At 42.7% G+C, this 16,310-nt stretch overlaps 1 protein-coding gene across 1 annotated transcript in view; it reads right to left on the bottom strand.

Annotated features, from left to right (window-relative positions):
• The window catches only part of Wdr11 (WD repeat domain 11), a 42,123-nt gene that overhangs the window by 23,571 nt on the left and 2,242 nt on the right, over positions 1-16,310 (bottom strand). The window contains exons 3-11 of the mRNA XM_051145404.1: positions 15,731-15,884; positions 14,350-14,523; positions 11,641-11,827; positions 9,607-9,772; positions 8,899-9,013; positions 7,806-8,001; positions 7,470-7,573; positions 3,615-3,791; positions 2,656-2,740 (exon numbers count right to left, since the gene is read on the bottom strand). Of these exons, the coding sequence (XP_051001361.1) occupies positions 2,656-2,740; positions 3,615-3,791; positions 7,470-7,573; positions 7,806-8,001; positions 8,899-9,013; positions 9,607-9,772; positions 11,641-11,827; positions 14,350-14,523; positions 15,731-15,884 (1,358 nt within the window). The remainder of the gene's footprint in view (positions 1-2,655; positions 2,741-3,614; positions 3,792-7,469; positions 7,574-7,805; positions 8,002-8,898; positions 9,014-9,606; positions 9,773-11,640; positions 11,828-14,349; positions 14,524-15,730; positions 15,885-16,310) is intronic.

Genomic DNA, 16,310 nt, shown 5'->3' with positions numbered 1-16,310 from the left:
ATGGGTTCACAAGCTGGGCATCTAGAGATGAAGAAGGAGGCTGGGAGCACACAACTCTGAAAGACCTTAGTCCTAAGATTCTTCTGCAAATTTCCAGGTAAACAAGAGAGATCATCTCACTTTCCACAAATAATTCAATGTAATCAAAGCACTACTGAGTCAATCTATGTCTACACAAACTACTGCTTGTAAGATCTTCGTAGTACCAGAGTATTGTTTTAAACTCAACCCACTAGACAAAGATACAAACTAATTATCTAGTAGAGTCAACCATTCACTTTGTAGCGTCTGTATCTGCCACTGGGTTATAAGCACCAAAGCCTCCAATTATAATGTTACAGAAAATGTCCAATAGATATCTGTGAAGCAGTCCTTGTAAAACCCTGACATACCACATTCCCTGTCTCCTCTCCCGCAGGACTCTCATCATTATACAGGACCCGGCCAGACATTCAAGTGCAGGTAAAACAACTATCTAAAATTTAGCCTTAATTTGCATGTGAAAAACCAAGAATACAATGGGTTTATTGCTAATTGGTTCAGACTTTTTATGGTACATCTGTGAATTTTTCATAATGGTTTTAATTGTAATACTAAACTGCATTAACTGAAACACAAAAACAGCAGGATTTTTAGCATCCTCTTGGGTAACATCTTTGAATATAAAGTGAATTACCTTCAAAATACCAGCAGAGAGGGAAGCTCATATGGGAAGTGGGGCATCTGCATATGATCATTCACAGAGCTCCTCCGTGTGAGCAGCATATCCCTCAGAGTAGTCAGCGTCCAGACAACATTCTCAGCATGGCTCAGCCACAAATAGTACCATGGTATGTGCGAGTACGTGGCGCTATGCACATCCTGACTCTGTGATGGTATGTGCAAGTACGTGGTACTATGCACACTCCGACTCTGTGACAGACAAATTACTCGGATGCAGAAACTAACGACAACATGCTTGGTCTTCTGGAAGCTCCTGTCACATTCCCAGCATGAGTCTTGCCTCAGTCAACATTTACTGTTACTGGCATCCAGATCCCAATCCACCGAGACCTGGCACACAGACCACACAGACCATAGCTACAGGTACAGAGCTCAGGCTCCACCGCCCAAGGGGCAGAGTGAATCCCATCTACTGTTCTCCCAGACTTTGCATTACTCAGTTTCTTTGTCTGTCCACTGGAAAGGTGACAGCACCTACCCGTTAGGGTTGTGGTGGGGTCACAACATATTGACACAGAACATAATCTTCTTAGAACAAGTGCCAGTGAGCAGTGCAAAGTTCTGATTGGTTGGTGTCAGCCATAAAAGAAACTACTATACACAAAAGACCAGGGTAAAGGAGACGTAGAGAGGAAAGGAAGGGAAAGCGAAGACACAGAACAAGGGCAGCAGAGAACACTGGAACAAGTGTCAGGTGAGGCCCTGAGGCCAAACAGGTACAGTGCCACAGAATCCCAAGTTCAAGGTCTAGAAGACATTACTGTTTATGTAAATGTACTTGCAGAGACACTGGAGAGAGTGAAAGATAGCCACCTGAGCTGCACCACAGACAGTGCTCTTGAAAGAGATCTCTATTATAATCACAGTTGTGATATTCAAAAGGTTAACCTTGCTCCACCTAGAAAACATTTATACTAAAGTATGCTCACTAGATTCACTAAGGCTTTTGATGTACACATGAGACTAAATTATAAAATATAGAAAATACAGAACCTTTCTTATAGTTTCATTAGATCATTAAAGCACTGGCATTTTACACGTACATGTAACTTCTACAGTGTATCACTCTTGGGCAGAAAAGGTCAACAGCTCTGCATTCAGCAAAATAAAGCTATGGAGCATGTGTACAGCGGCACCCTAAAGCAGACACAGGAGCATGTGTACAGTGGCACCCTAAAGCAGACACAGGAGCATGTGTACAGTGGCACCCTAAAACTGTTGGCTCCTAACTTAGCCTTCTCTCAGAAGCCTCCCCACACACTACACTTAGATACAGACTGCATCTCAAAATCAAATAAACGCTTCTCAGTTTGTGTCCTTCCTGGTGACACTCAAACTAACAATTAAAAATGATTTTATTCAAATTTACCCTGAGTAGTCCTGACTGATCTTAATTAAACTGAGAAATAAACTATGTAAACCTGGCGATGTAGTGATTCCCAGTGAGAAAAGCAGCTGGCATTAGGAGAAACTCACAAACATTCTGTCCTGTACAAAGCAGGCAAAGAGTGCCCACTCCTAACGAACCATTAGCTAGATACACACTCGTCACTCAAATGCAAGCAAAGTCACCACTGCACACACCACTGCACACACCACTGCACACACCACTGCACACACCACTGCACACACCACTGCACACACCACTGCACACACCACTGCACACACCACTGCACACACCACTGCACACACTGCACACACCACTGCACACACCACTGCACACACCACTGCACACACCACTGCACACACCACTGCACACACCACTGCACACACCACTGCACACACCACTGCACACACCACTGCACACACCACTGCACACACCACTGCACACACCACTGCACACACCACTGCAGAAAAGCCTCAGAGACTTGATGCAGAGAGTGTTTGTGAGATCAGATGTTTGTAATCTCAGTAACACAGCCATATACTCACTTGACTTCACACGAGTGAACACTTAGCTCCTTGTGCAGCAGGCCACTGGTGAGATGGTACACCAGGACGGAACCGTTACTTGTACCTTTCAAAATGATGACAGAGACGAGTGCTAATTTAGTAGGAGTGCCAATTTCAGCAAAATCTTTTGTTAAATTTATCATCTACAAGAGAATCCAAATTATATACTTAAAAATCAAAGAGAATAAGAAAGGAAAATCTGTTACCGTCCTTATCAAATGGAGCTAATCTCATATACTCTGAAATCTTACCTAACTTCAGGGACATAAAATGTTAAGATATAAATCAACATACATAAAATTTCAACTTTTCTACATGTGAAAGTTGATATTTTTGAGACTCAGACTGTTTATTATAAAAGCAACTAACATGAGCTCATTAACCAGAGTATTCCATTATGTTTTATCTCCTTTTAAACAAGTCATGACAAGACAATAAACCATGATGTGATTACATGTGATTTCTGAAGGTAAAGAAGCTTTGGCTCAGGCCTTGGGGGAGCTGCTTACCCAACACTAATACCCAACACCAAATCTAAGTTTAGAGACTGGATGAGAAACGTGCACAAAGCATGGAGCACAGCACTCGGCTGCTGGTGCTAACTCAGTTAGCCAGCTCCTCTGCCGCCACTGCACTCAACAACAGCACTAGTTACTGCTGCTCCTCAAGCTTCTGTCTGTCCCAAACAGTCCCTGATATTTCAGAAATGTGTTGAAAGAGATAATCAAGCACATGGGCTCACTGCAATTCAAAAAAGGCAGGAGACAAGGTAGAAAAACATATATCAGAAAAATATTTCAAGGAAGTGATTTATATAATTTCCCCAAACCATGTCTTCTTTTAAAGCATCCCCAAAGAGAATAAAGGATTTTCTAGAAATTAGGAAACCTAAGTATTTTATAAAATGAGTTTAGCAAAAGAACAGGCCAAGTACTCACCAACAGCAAGAAGTGGCTGATACATTTTAATGTTTTTTGTGGTCAGTGGTGGGCACATCCGAATGGCAAACTGAGGGGAAGGGAGTCCTGAGAGCAGGCCTGTCAGTAGGAATTTGAGGTGTACTTCCTGCAGAATGGAGCCCTTGGGGTGCTCTTCCCCGGCAATGGCACTCTGCCCTGATACATAATGAAAAATATAAATGATTAATTATAGAGTATGGTGTCCTTAAAAATCTAAATATGTTCACCAGATCTAGAAACAAAGGCATAGGTGTGAGGAGCACTTCTCAACCTGTTGGCTGGGATCCTGTTAGGGGAGTCGAGCACCCGTTTCACAGGGATCACCTTAGACCACTGGAAAACACAGATATTTACAGTATGGTTTAAAACAGTAGCAAAATTACAGTAATGAAGTAACAATGAAAGTAATGTCAGAGTTGAGGGTCACCACAACATGGGGAGCTGTATGAACAGGTCGCAGCGTTAGGAAGGTTCAGCAGCACTGGTCCATACAAGCTCACAACAGCTCTGGAACTGCATGGCTCTTAAGTACATCACTAACCACTCAAGGGTTTGCTTCAATAGATTCAGAATAGATTACTCCACGGTCATGTTACCCAGAATTCCGGGACCCGTGTCTTCTGAGAAATACTGCTTCAGACAGATCCTGGGAGAAGGGCCCTGAGAAGGGGCTTAGGGAGGAGAGCAGGACACCTGGCTTAGAGCACTGTCTACAGTGCGATGCTGCAAGACACCTCCACCTTTCCGCCTTTCTGCAGGGCTACTTGTCAGCTAAAGGGACTGTGAATGACACATTAAACCAGTAAGCACAAAAACCAAAGAGCTCACGGTTTCTGAGTTTTTTTGTTTTTTGTTTTAGTTTTTGTTTTTTGTATTTCTCTATTATGTATACAATGTTCTGCCTGCAGGTACAATTGCAGGCCAGAAGAGGGCACCAGATCTCATTATAGATGGTTGTGAGCCACCATGTAGTTGCTGGGAATTGAACTCCTGACCTGTGGAAGGCGAGCCAGTGCTCTTAACCTCTGAGCCCCAAGCTCACGGTTTCTAATTAAGAAGCCTTAATGTATCATCATAGCACAAAATGTACAGCTTATGAAATACTTTACATTTAAGTAGGTAAAGTAATAAATAACATACTAATAAAGATTATATGTAACATATAAAGTTTTGTTTTGTTTTTTTTGAGACTGTAGTCTGACTGACCTTGAACTGACTGTTTGGGTCCACCTCTGAGACATTATGAGTTTGACAGTTCTGGGATTACAGGCTTGACAGTTAAGTATTAAGTTGCATTATTTATATATGTATTATTTACTCAAAGTAAACAATGGCACCAATAAAAAAACAAATCTAAGAAAATGTAAGTACAATAACTACAATAAAATAAAGACTAAAAACAGACAATGCACAAACTTCCTTCCTGTAATTATCCTTCCTGGATTATCAAAAGTACACAATAAAGAACATGTATGTACACTGTGAGATTAAATTACTAAGAATAGGTGAGTATAATCCTTTGAAGCTATCCAATTATTTTAGTAATGCCAGAAGTCTATAGAGGACATAGGAAAAAATCATTTATTTGTCCCGGTTAGGGGAGTGCCATACAATTGAGACCAGCCAGTAGAAAATTATGAAAAAGGAGGTTTGACAGATGTACCATGACACCAGCTGACTCCTGGGAACTGTCACATTTCAGACATTTTCCCATAAGAGGCCGTTCACACAGGAGGGCAGCTTAGGCCTTAAGGAGCAGCAGCCTTTCCCCAGTAAGCAGAAGCCAGTCTCCATATCTCACTGAACTGCTTTCCATTATGGTGAGTTTCAAATTAAAAGTTTAAATTAAAATTTTTCAACTGACAACATTTTATTTATTTAATACTTAAATAAACTCCACTGTGAAGAGCTGTGCAACAGTGTGTATCTTTTGTTCTAAATACTGTAAGCTGGGTCACCCAGACACTTAAACATAAAATGTCACCTGGTATGGGCTTCAAGTCTCTGGTTAGTTTTGTTCATTTGCATTCATAATTCTTTTTACTTTAATATTTTATACTAACAATAGACAAGTCAATTAACTGAAAATTACTAATGATCAACTAATCCTGCAAAACTTGTCAATGTCCAAACTTCTCACAGAGATTTGTCTGGAAGGATAAGGAGAACTAAAAGATGGTGTAATTGAACAAAAGACTCTATCCCTGGGCAAACCACGGCATGGCTAAGGCCTTCCAGGTCAGAGTCTTGCCCCAGACTACAGTGCAACAGATAGAGCTGGAGACGACTGTTAAGTGCCTTCTCCAGAGCCTGAAAGACAGGGTGTACAAGAGGTGTTTTCATCTACTGCCGTGGTTAAGGGCATATTTGTAAACCTCTCTGGGACCCATTCCTCTACATAGTTAACTATGCTGCAGGGCTCTAAGATGCACTGTCTGGCTGCCGCAGCATTAGTTTTGGTACTAAGCACACAGAAAGCGCCAGATGATTGCTATAATCAGTGAGGTAATGCTCTCTGTAGTGTGTTACCTGGCAATGGAACAGCTTCCTAGATAACATCAATTCTCATTTACATTATGGAAAAATATTGATGCGGAAAATCCTTTATAAGCCATGTTGATAATTTTAAAGAAATTAGATGTCAACATTCCTTGACATATTATAAAGTCTTACAATTCCAAGTTTTATAACATTTGACACTGTTCCTCCTTTCATATCCTAGCTCCATAATCACGTAATGACTGGGTAATTTATTTGTAAGTATCTGCTGAAAGTAAGAATCTCCAAATCACCAATTAAAGAGCATGCATGTGCTGGACCTAGACACCCTGCATGTATGTAAGAGATGTGCAGTTTGGTTATCATGTGGGTTCCCTAATAATGAGAGTAAGGGCTGTCTCTGACTCTGCTGATTGCCACTGGATCCCTTTCCCAAAGCTGGACTGCACTGTCAGGCCTCAGTGGGAAAGGATGCACTTAGTCCTGCTGTGACCTGAGGTGCCAGGGTGGGTGGATACCCCTTGGGCCACTCCTTCTCTGAAAAGAAAGGAGGGATGGGGGTAGGGGGGGTGGGGGGTGGGGGGGTAGAGGGGTGGGGGGGGTGGAGGGGTGGGGGGTGGGGGGGAAGAGAGAAGGGAGGGGACTGGGATCAGGCTGTAAAGTAATTAAATAAATAAAAATGAAAGAATCTCCAAAAGAGAAAATGCCCATCAAAAAGTTTTCTTTTCCTACGGTTGCTCAGCTAATTTATCCCTTCAGTGAGTCTCCCCGCACATCTACAGAGCACAGCCCTGTGCTCCGTCCTGGGGATACAGAGCTCAATCATTGTCCTGGCCCTGTAGCACTCAAGACCTACTAGAACAAAGAGAAAGGAGCCACACTTACAGCACTGTGGAGCTATAAAGAAAGCACCTAAATGAGGCTTAGATCCAGACACAACACTTGGGTTGAATTGTGAATTACAAGTAGCCGGCAAAGGAGAGAGAGGCAAACAGTTAACGCCAAGCCCTGGGTCACGCAGGCTGTGAGGAGGGAGGGCTGCCATGCAGGGCTCTCAGCCCAGACTCCCCACACCTGTGACCCTCTCCTGTCTTTAGGCCTCCTTCAGTTCAACAACTGCAGAGCCTAACCCAGCCCCCTCAGATACCATTATGCTTAAATATTTTAGGCTCCACTGGTTTATTTAGGAAAATAAAAACAAAATGCATTTCTGTACTTGACTTTTCCTGAATACTAACCATGACTTTATAGTAACTGCCAAGTCAGTTACTCTATTAATTTCACATTTCAAAAAGACTATCTACCATGCAAGTTGGAGGGGCGGGACAAGCTTACCGATCATGCTGTCCAGGGAAAGGTCTGGGAGCTTACTTTGCAGCACTCCTACCGGAATCCCACAGAAAGACACTGGCGAGTATAAAGGCGACACACCGGAGCTACTGCAAGGACACAGCGGTCAGGCGGTTACACAGTTACACATCAGGTGCTCAAACATCAAGCCCAGGCCATGGCTTTCTTCCTTTACAGCAGCGGTAATTTATCTTGGACACAGGTGAAGCAACTGCCAGAACATAATCTCCTAGTGATCCTGGGTCTATGTCCTTTAAAAAGGTATTTAAAAAAAAAAAAGGCCCTCCTCTTTTTATATGAGCCCAAACTGCATTCACTCACCTGTTGCGTGCATTTCGACTGCACACAGCAGACTTGAGCTCCCACACCATGACCCTGCCGTCGCTCACTACGAGGGCAGCTGCATTCTCATTAACAGGACAGCACACCATGCTGAAGGGACGGACAGTTTTCGTCACCCTGATTGCATCACACTGGCTCCTCAAGTCATAAGTAAGCTCCTGAACAGGATCTGGATCTTAAGGGAAACTTTCTTTCAGATGCCAGTGAGAAAGCACAGCAAATAAAAAGATACCACCTGTTTCAGTGTAAGAACCTCAATTAAAAGGACAGCATTCTGTCACTAGTGCAAACGGCCCAAACTAGAGTCATGTTTTACTATTACTAATTTCTTCAGATTATAAAGATAATTCACATAAGGACTGTACACAGTCTTCATCTCTAAAACAACAACTAAGATCACAACACTGTGTCTTTATTTGTTTGTTTGTTTTTTGCGACAGGGTTTCTCTGTGTAGCCTTGGCTGTCCTGGACTCACTCTGTAGACCAGGCTGGCCTCGAACTCACAGCGATCCGCCTGCCTCTGCCTCCTGAGTGCTGGGATTACAGGCGTGCGCCACTGTGCCCAGCCGGCTGTCTTTAAATGTTTTAAAGAGTGCTTTGAAGAGCATGAGTGAAGGGTGCACTGCAGCCTGTGCTTCGCAGAAGTCTGCAAACACCTGTGCTTCATGAAACTTTGTCCATCTGTGTGTAGCACTTCATGTCACAAAAACATTATCTATGCTCCCCAAGTGAGCTCCTTGACACCTGGACACCATGAAGACTAACCAACCTTTGTCATTTTACAATGAAAGCTGTTACAGAGCAAAAGTCAAGGAATGCAAGGCTGAAGGAACACAGCAGAGGGCATATTTACAACAGGTTCCATCTACTTGGTTCGTGTATGTATCAAGGAGGAATGACAAAGCGCTGTCTCTCTACTGTACATAGGAGGCGTTAGGTGTTTGCAGTATTCTATGTCACACATGTAATTACATTCTAACACTTTCTCTAGACGACAATATTCTATGTGATGCTTTTTAAGATCATTTTGAAGAAAAACATCGTTAACATCTCTGTGAGATGCGCTCCCACCTGGTTCATCGTTTGAAGTAGTAAAGACGCTATTGTAAGACCTCCGGACACGTAAGGTTATGCAGCCATTTTCATGCAGGCAGAACAGGCCATCGCGCTGAGAGCAGGGGATTACCTTTAAACAGAGACAGGCTGCTTTTCAAAACCCAACAGAGCACTGAATATGTTCCATGAAACTCAAACTCACATTTAAAGAATATGAACAAAATGAATACACACGTATATACACATATTCTCCAAGCTTTAACAAAATGAATATTTAAAATACGCATTTGCAAATATAAAATTAACTTGTCCTTGACATCTGTGTAAGTTGAATTATTGTTTTGGTTGTGTGTGTGTGTGTGTGTGGTGTGTGTGTGTGTGTGTGTGTGTGTGTGTATTTTTGAGACAGAGTCTTCCTAGATCGTCTTGGCTAGTCTGGAAATCATTATGCAGTGAAGACTGGCCTTGAAGTCATGGCCTTGAGTCCTGTCTCAGCCTCCTGAGAGATGATATCACAAGTACACAACACCATTCTTGGCTCAGTATCAATTAGGACAATTTCTAGGTAAGCCTGACCAATCAGAAGCTCAGAAAATAAGAGTGTTGAATGATACCATTCTATCTCAGCTGAAGAGAGAAGGTGACAGACAGCATCTGCAAGGTCATAGGCTTGCTAACAGCACTCACAGTACTGTGGGGCAAGCAACAGATACGTGTAGATACCTGCAGAAAAGGAACTCCTGTTCTTTCTATTGCAATCACACCAACTGTTTGATTCACTTCAAGGTCCAGGATTAAAATCTCCCGAGGGTAGAGCAACAGCATGTGGTTCCTTTTTGAAGGCAGATAGGCCAACTGGAGGCAGTCATTGAGAGCTACAAACTCAGCACTGAGAAAAACATAAAAGATGAACCACCATCGATGTCAGCATCAAGACCCAAACACACAAAAACTGTCAGAATGAACAACTGTTGCCAGAAATGACGAAATGGATTAGCAGCCAAAACTCAGACCTCTACTAACTGTCAGAATTCAAAGTCTGACAATACCATTGTATGGTCAGGGAGGACACCAGTGCTCCTAAATGGCAGATACAATAAACAGCACAGAATTCTGATTATGATGAGATGGTGGCTGTACTGACACAAGACAGTTTTGCTTTTTCTTTAGAATTAGAAGTACTAGACTGCTGAAATACAGACTTAGGATTGAAGCATGAAACATTCAGGGTGACGAGCACCACTGAACCAGGAGCACTGGGCCATCCACGTGGTCTGGGGCGGCCACCTCCTCTACTCTGTCCCCATACTTTAATGTGGTCTTAAAGAAAATAGAGCAGTTTATTCTCTTCCATTTTCTTCTATGCAAGTATAACATGAAACCTGCTTTTTTAAGCTACTAAAGAGTATAAAGATTCATTTCAGCATCTTTCATTAAACATTCACTATTCTGACATAATTACACTGAAAGCTTGGAAAGGTTACAACAGAGCTAATTTGGGAGACTAGAAAGAGAGGAATCCATATTGCATTAACCTCCTGGCTGCCAACCCCATCTGTGTAAGCCTGAGTGACACTGGGACCCAGTTTCTTCTGTACAATGGGAAAGACGCACATGCCCACAACTGGAGGAGACTACATGGGTCGGTGTATGTGAAAGCGGTCAGTCCAGCTCACCTAAGGGACAATGAAGCATTTGCCAGTGCTCAGGACCACATGATAGGAAACAAAGCAAGCATGACTAAACTATTTAGTCTGCTAAATGAGTACATTATTTGCTTGTGACAAGGAATCCACAAAAATATAAGGTTCTAATAAGGCACTTAAAAAGCAATCTTAAACCATTTCAGCATAGGGTGTAAGATAAATTAACTAGCAAATTTAGCCAGACTATGATATAATATACAAAAAACAGTATTTATCCACAAAATCAAAATGTGTTTATAGCACAATCTTTTAACACATACAATTCAATTTATTATTCACAATCTAAGCAGAATAATCTTAGCATATGATTTTTAAAAAACAAATACCAAGAAAACTTCTAAAGCTACAAATAGTATAAAACTGTAATTCTAGCAAAACCCAGCAATCTATTTGTAATGCATACAAATAATTCCTTAATTCCTTAATTTTACTCAGGTGCAATTTCTTAACAGTAACAGCTCCTACTCTCAATGCCTGGGGCATGTCTTACCCTATACTAAGAGCTGATGAAAACAGTCAGCCCTGTGATAACCCTCTAAATACTTTAAAACCCTGAGGCACAGCCTGGGAGGGGAAAATCTAGACAAGGGTAAAGATGTGCTCGGCCACCTCCTGAGCGCCCAGCTCTCAGGCAGCCTGGGCAGTGAAGGCCTTCACTCACACACACAATCGCCTCCTCTTGATTGGGAGAGGGCACAGCACACGTGTGAGCAAGTGTGTCAAAGCAAAAGCCCAGCTTCCCCAGCCTTCATGTTCAGTGACCATGACTTTAGGATGATCTCACAGTTTCACATGGTGAGTTAGGAAGTGATAAGTCTTCACCTGTAGCGTGAGTGAGCAAATCCAGCACTAGCAGAACGATGAGGACATGACACGCTGGGTCTCCAGGGGAAGGACAGAAAGAATGCCTTCACCACTGTACATCCAACATCGGTAGAGGAGAAAAGGGCAGACAAAAGAGAAAGTCTATCTCAACGCAGCTCAAAAGGAACGCTTCCAGAAGGGATGGCGGAGAGCTGCATGTTCCAGGCAGTCTTACCCTTGCACTCACCTAGGTTTCTCCTGAGTGATTAGAATCTTTACTTTGTTGAGGGCCTTCTTGGCTCCCGTGGCTGTAGCCAGCTTGTTATGAGCTGGGCTGGAGTGTGGGCTAGAGATGTACACTTTTTTCCCAGGGCCCGAGGGCGGCTTGGATGGAGAGAAGTCCGAGATGAAAACAATGCCCTCGCTCGTGAGTACTGTATCGAGAGAAGAACTCTGATCAAACGGTAACCGAGCTTAGCACACAGCTCTACGCTAACCCACAAGGGCAAGATAACAAAACTTTAACAGCATGAGCTGGCAATGCTGTTTTCTTCACACAGTGTAATGCTATCCCACAGAAACAGATGGTCCTCTGAGGTCATCAGAAGCCTCCAAGCTGAGCTTCTCAATTACACCTTATATTAAGAAGATAGTGCAATATTACTGGCATAGAGAACAGACACTGGTTCTTTCAGAAAGATGTTCTATGCACAGACTTTCATTCCCACTGTATCCTATAATTTCAAATCCAAGCACTTTTCAGAATCCACAGCCCCCATGTAAGGAACTATATATTACCATCAGCCAGGCTCAAATAGTTAATGATAATAATTTTTATGACTAGTCTGAACTACTCAGTCTAATAAGTATCTTTTTCCTCTCAAACAGGAGCCTGAACCCTAAGATAAAAATAGTCTTTGTATATGTCTGTACCTAATTTTATATACATATAAAATTGTAATTTTATATTGTACAAATACATACACACACATACACACACAGAGAGAGAGAGAGAGAGAGAGAGAGAGAGAGAGAGAGAGAGAGAGAGAGAGACAGAGAGAGACAGAGAGAGACAGAGAGAGAGAGAAGAATGCCATCAGAAGTATCCTGTCCATGAAACAGAAGCACCTCCGCGCCATATTTAGTGTTGCAACTTCTGCATTCTCATGACTTAGAAAAATCATCTACCTCACACCCTGGCTAATACTGGGTAGATGGCAGGGACTGTACTTGTGTTAGAGCCTGACATCAGTGAAGCTGCTGTAGGCGCAGGGATCCAAGCAATGTTATGGCAAGCCTGGCTCATTCAGTGCAAGTTTCAATACAAATGGTAGACAGTAGGCACGTGAAAAGCAGAGGAAATCCTCAGCAGATGAGACTAAGGCATGGGGACCATGGGGTTTAAGGTCAATGGAAACCTTTTCTCAAAACACTACCACACACCACACATGCGCACACACAGTGCCTCCACCAGCCACACCACAGAGACACAGAGCTAAGACAGTGAACTCAGCCTAATCCTTGTCTCCTTTCAGGCTCCAGAATTCATCCTCCATGGTCTCCCGGGCTTCCTTCATGGCATCACCCCCACTGACTACAGTGAACCAGCCTCTGCCTGTGTTGCACAGCACTGAATTTGTCAGCAAACCAGTGAGTCTGTGTGTGTGCACAAGTACACACACAGACAGGCCTGAACACCAGGTACAGACATTATTTTGATAGCCATGTTTTTCATTTTATCTTTTAATTTTCTTTCCCTCTCAACACTCCCACACTGCCTCTCTCAATGAATGCCGACAGAAAAATCAGAATTTTAAAACACTCAAATCCAGGGAAATCACTATAGACCACAGGCAATCCCTCTGCCTCCTTCAAGCCTCTAATCTTTACTAAAATAAAGCTTGTTCTGGCCATTAATATAATGTAACTTGCTACAAAGTGGCTCTTCGCTCCCATTCCTCTCCATTCCTCTCCTCTGATTTTATCTTCCTTATGCCATTTACCACCTTTCAAAGACTTATTTTTCAGTGTGTGTGTGCGCGCGCGCACGCAAATACGTGTGTAGGTGTGGAGACATCTACGCGCACATGTGTGTGTGGGTGCAGATGCATGCCCCACATGAGTGCAGTTGTTGAGTCTCATGAAGCTAAGTTTACAGGAGGTAGTGAGCTTGTCCGACATGAGCACCAGGAACCAAGCTAGAGTCCCCTGCTAGAACTGCACATGTTCTGAACTGCAGAGTCATTCCTCCAGTCCCCACTGAACATCTCTTAATATACCAGAACTTATGAACTCACTCCATTCACAGTGTATAGTCTGACTCTCTCTGACTAGAACACTGACCCCATGAAGTTCGGAAACTCCATCTTGGTTCCCAGAACAGCAATACCAGCTAAAGCATCTAGATAATAAATAATTTCTAAATAATAAACCTACAGATATATCTGCCTAAAACAAGTCTCATTTTTAGATTATTTGATCCTCAAAACACAAAATTTTGGAAAAACCACCTCTGCAAGAAACATTCTCTTGACCTTAATTTGTCTTTTATATAAAATAGCAGTCATTGGAACGATATTGTTAAAGCCAGAGCTTTGGCTACAGATTAAATGAAATTCCTGATTCAAGTTCTGTAAACAGAGGGAGTGTACTTAAGTACGAACTAGACCACTGCAGTAGCTCTCTGTACCAAGCTAGCCCACACTACTCAGCTTATGAACTCAGTGTGCGCATGGCTCGCTGGCATACATTTCTAGCAATCAAAGTACCTGCAAACAGTGTGAGGTATGAGTCAGTATGTATGCTGGGAACTGCAGCTCTGTGACGATGTGCTGGGCTTCGCCAGTGTTCACTTTCAAGTTACTGAGGACATGCAAAGCCTGTATTTTGTGTATATAACACTAACTTTGTTTTTAGTGCCTCCTAAACTCATTTTCTACAAATACTTATTACTTACAAGTTAAATGCGAGGGGTCAAAAGGGTCAAAAGAAAAAGACAGGATGTTATCTGCATAGCTCTTCTTCCACAGCTTGGTGCCAGTATCTGCATTCCAGAGCACGATGTAATTTGGCGGGTGAATAGCAAGCAGTAAGTCCCGGGAGGCGTCCTGACTCCACAGCCACTGCACATCTGTAAAGAGCAGAAAGTTAGGGGCAAAACCACAGGACACCACTCCAAAGTGCCTGGCCACCTTGTCCTTCACACTTTGTAGAGTGTATAACTCTTAAAATGTAATGCCTCCCCAAATGTAATATAATTTTATATAAAAACAAATTGTTTGGTTCAAATAAATTAACCTGAGATATTATCTTTAAAGAAAATGCACACTAATTATTACCTGAGACTATAAACTCAGGATCTCAGACTTCCCTAGGCATGGTCAAGATGCCACACGTCACTAACGCTTTTGTGGAGTTACTTGATAACACTGATAATAAAGCCTATCTTGGAACAACAATGTTGCTTACTACTTGGTAAGTACTCAATAAATATTTTTAAAACTTATCAACTGAAAAATCATTCAGGGCTCTAGAGATGGCTCAGTAGTCAGTGCTTGCCCCGCATGCATGGGACCTGAGTTCAGATCCCCAGAGCCCATGTAAAGAGCTGGGCACAGTTCCTGATGCCTGCAATTGCAGCACTGCTGTGACTAGACAGGGGCAGACAGGATCCTCTCTGGAAGCTTACTGGCCAGCTAGCCTGCTTGTGTGATAAAGTTCTGGACTCAAACAAAGGTGGGAGGCACCTGAGGACTGACGTCAGAGTATCCTCTGACATCCACACCGCAGGCATGTACCCGTATAAACATATGCACTCAAATCTACCTACTCACATTCCCCTCACATGCATGTGCATATGTATCTTTTTTTCAGCCAAGCAGGAGGCTTTCTCAAAGACTTGACTAAAGAACACTGTAATAATTTTAGATGAATACATTAAAAGAAAAAAAAAACAAGCAATTGTTAAGAACATGAGACTAAAGTTTGTTAATATCTATTACTTTATGGTAAGTACTGGTTGCTATTTTACTGTAATCATTCAGAGAAATATACTTGACAGTATATACTTTGGAAGCTCAAGAGTCTCACCAATACAGCTGAGGCTGATACTGAAATCAGTGAGTTTTACTATAGTATGAATCAGTTAAAGTTTAAAGAAATAATGTCCAAAGGTACACTGGTAGGGAAAAGAATGTTAAACTCCTATCCATAGATAGACTAAACACCTTCAAGAGTTAACGTGGCAATAACAAAATCAAACTCATGGAAAGAGAAACAAAGACGGGAACATTCTAAGAGCGAGCACATTAACAAGCCCCCGGAACTGGGCTCCTCACCTTGGATGGGCTTGGCATGCTCTTGGATCTCACACTGAGCGACTCCTGTTGCTACATCCCACACAATGATCTTGCCGCTGACGTCAGCAGACGCCAAGCGCAGGCAGTATGGTGAGCCAATGTTATGGTGATAGTTCTCCCTGGCCCACTTGACCTGGTGTTGAGGAGAGACCTGATCACTCACACGTACAGCAGATGACACTAGACATCATTCTCAGAAAACATTAGCCATTCAGATGATAAAAATATTTTATGTCTACTTGACACGAGCTAGGGTCGTTTTAGAAGAAGGAATTTCCATTGAGAAAATGCTTCCATCAGACTGGCCTGGCCTGTGGTACATTTTCCTGATTGATGGTTTCTGGGGTGGGCCCAGGCCACTATGGATGGTGCTACTTGTAGGAGGGTCTTGGGTGCTGTAAGAAAGCTGGCTGAGCAAGCCAGTAAGCAGTGCTCCTCCATAGCCTCTGCATCAGTTCCTGCCTCATGTCCCTGTACTGACTTCCCTGCATGATGGGCCACAAGCCATAAGATGAAATAAGCCCTTTGCACCCCAACTTGCTTTTAGTTATGTTTTATC

This window comes from Acomys russatus, chromosome 5, assembly GCF_903995435.1.
Source record: "Acomys russatus chromosome 5, mAcoRus1.1, whole genome shotgun sequence".
Taxonomy (NCBI): domain Eukaryota; kingdom Metazoa; phylum Chordata; class Mammalia; order Rodentia; family Muridae; genus Acomys; species Acomys russatus.
The sequence above is the reverse complement of the archived record's forward strand: the minus strand, read 5'-3'. Positions and strand labels throughout refer to the sequence as shown.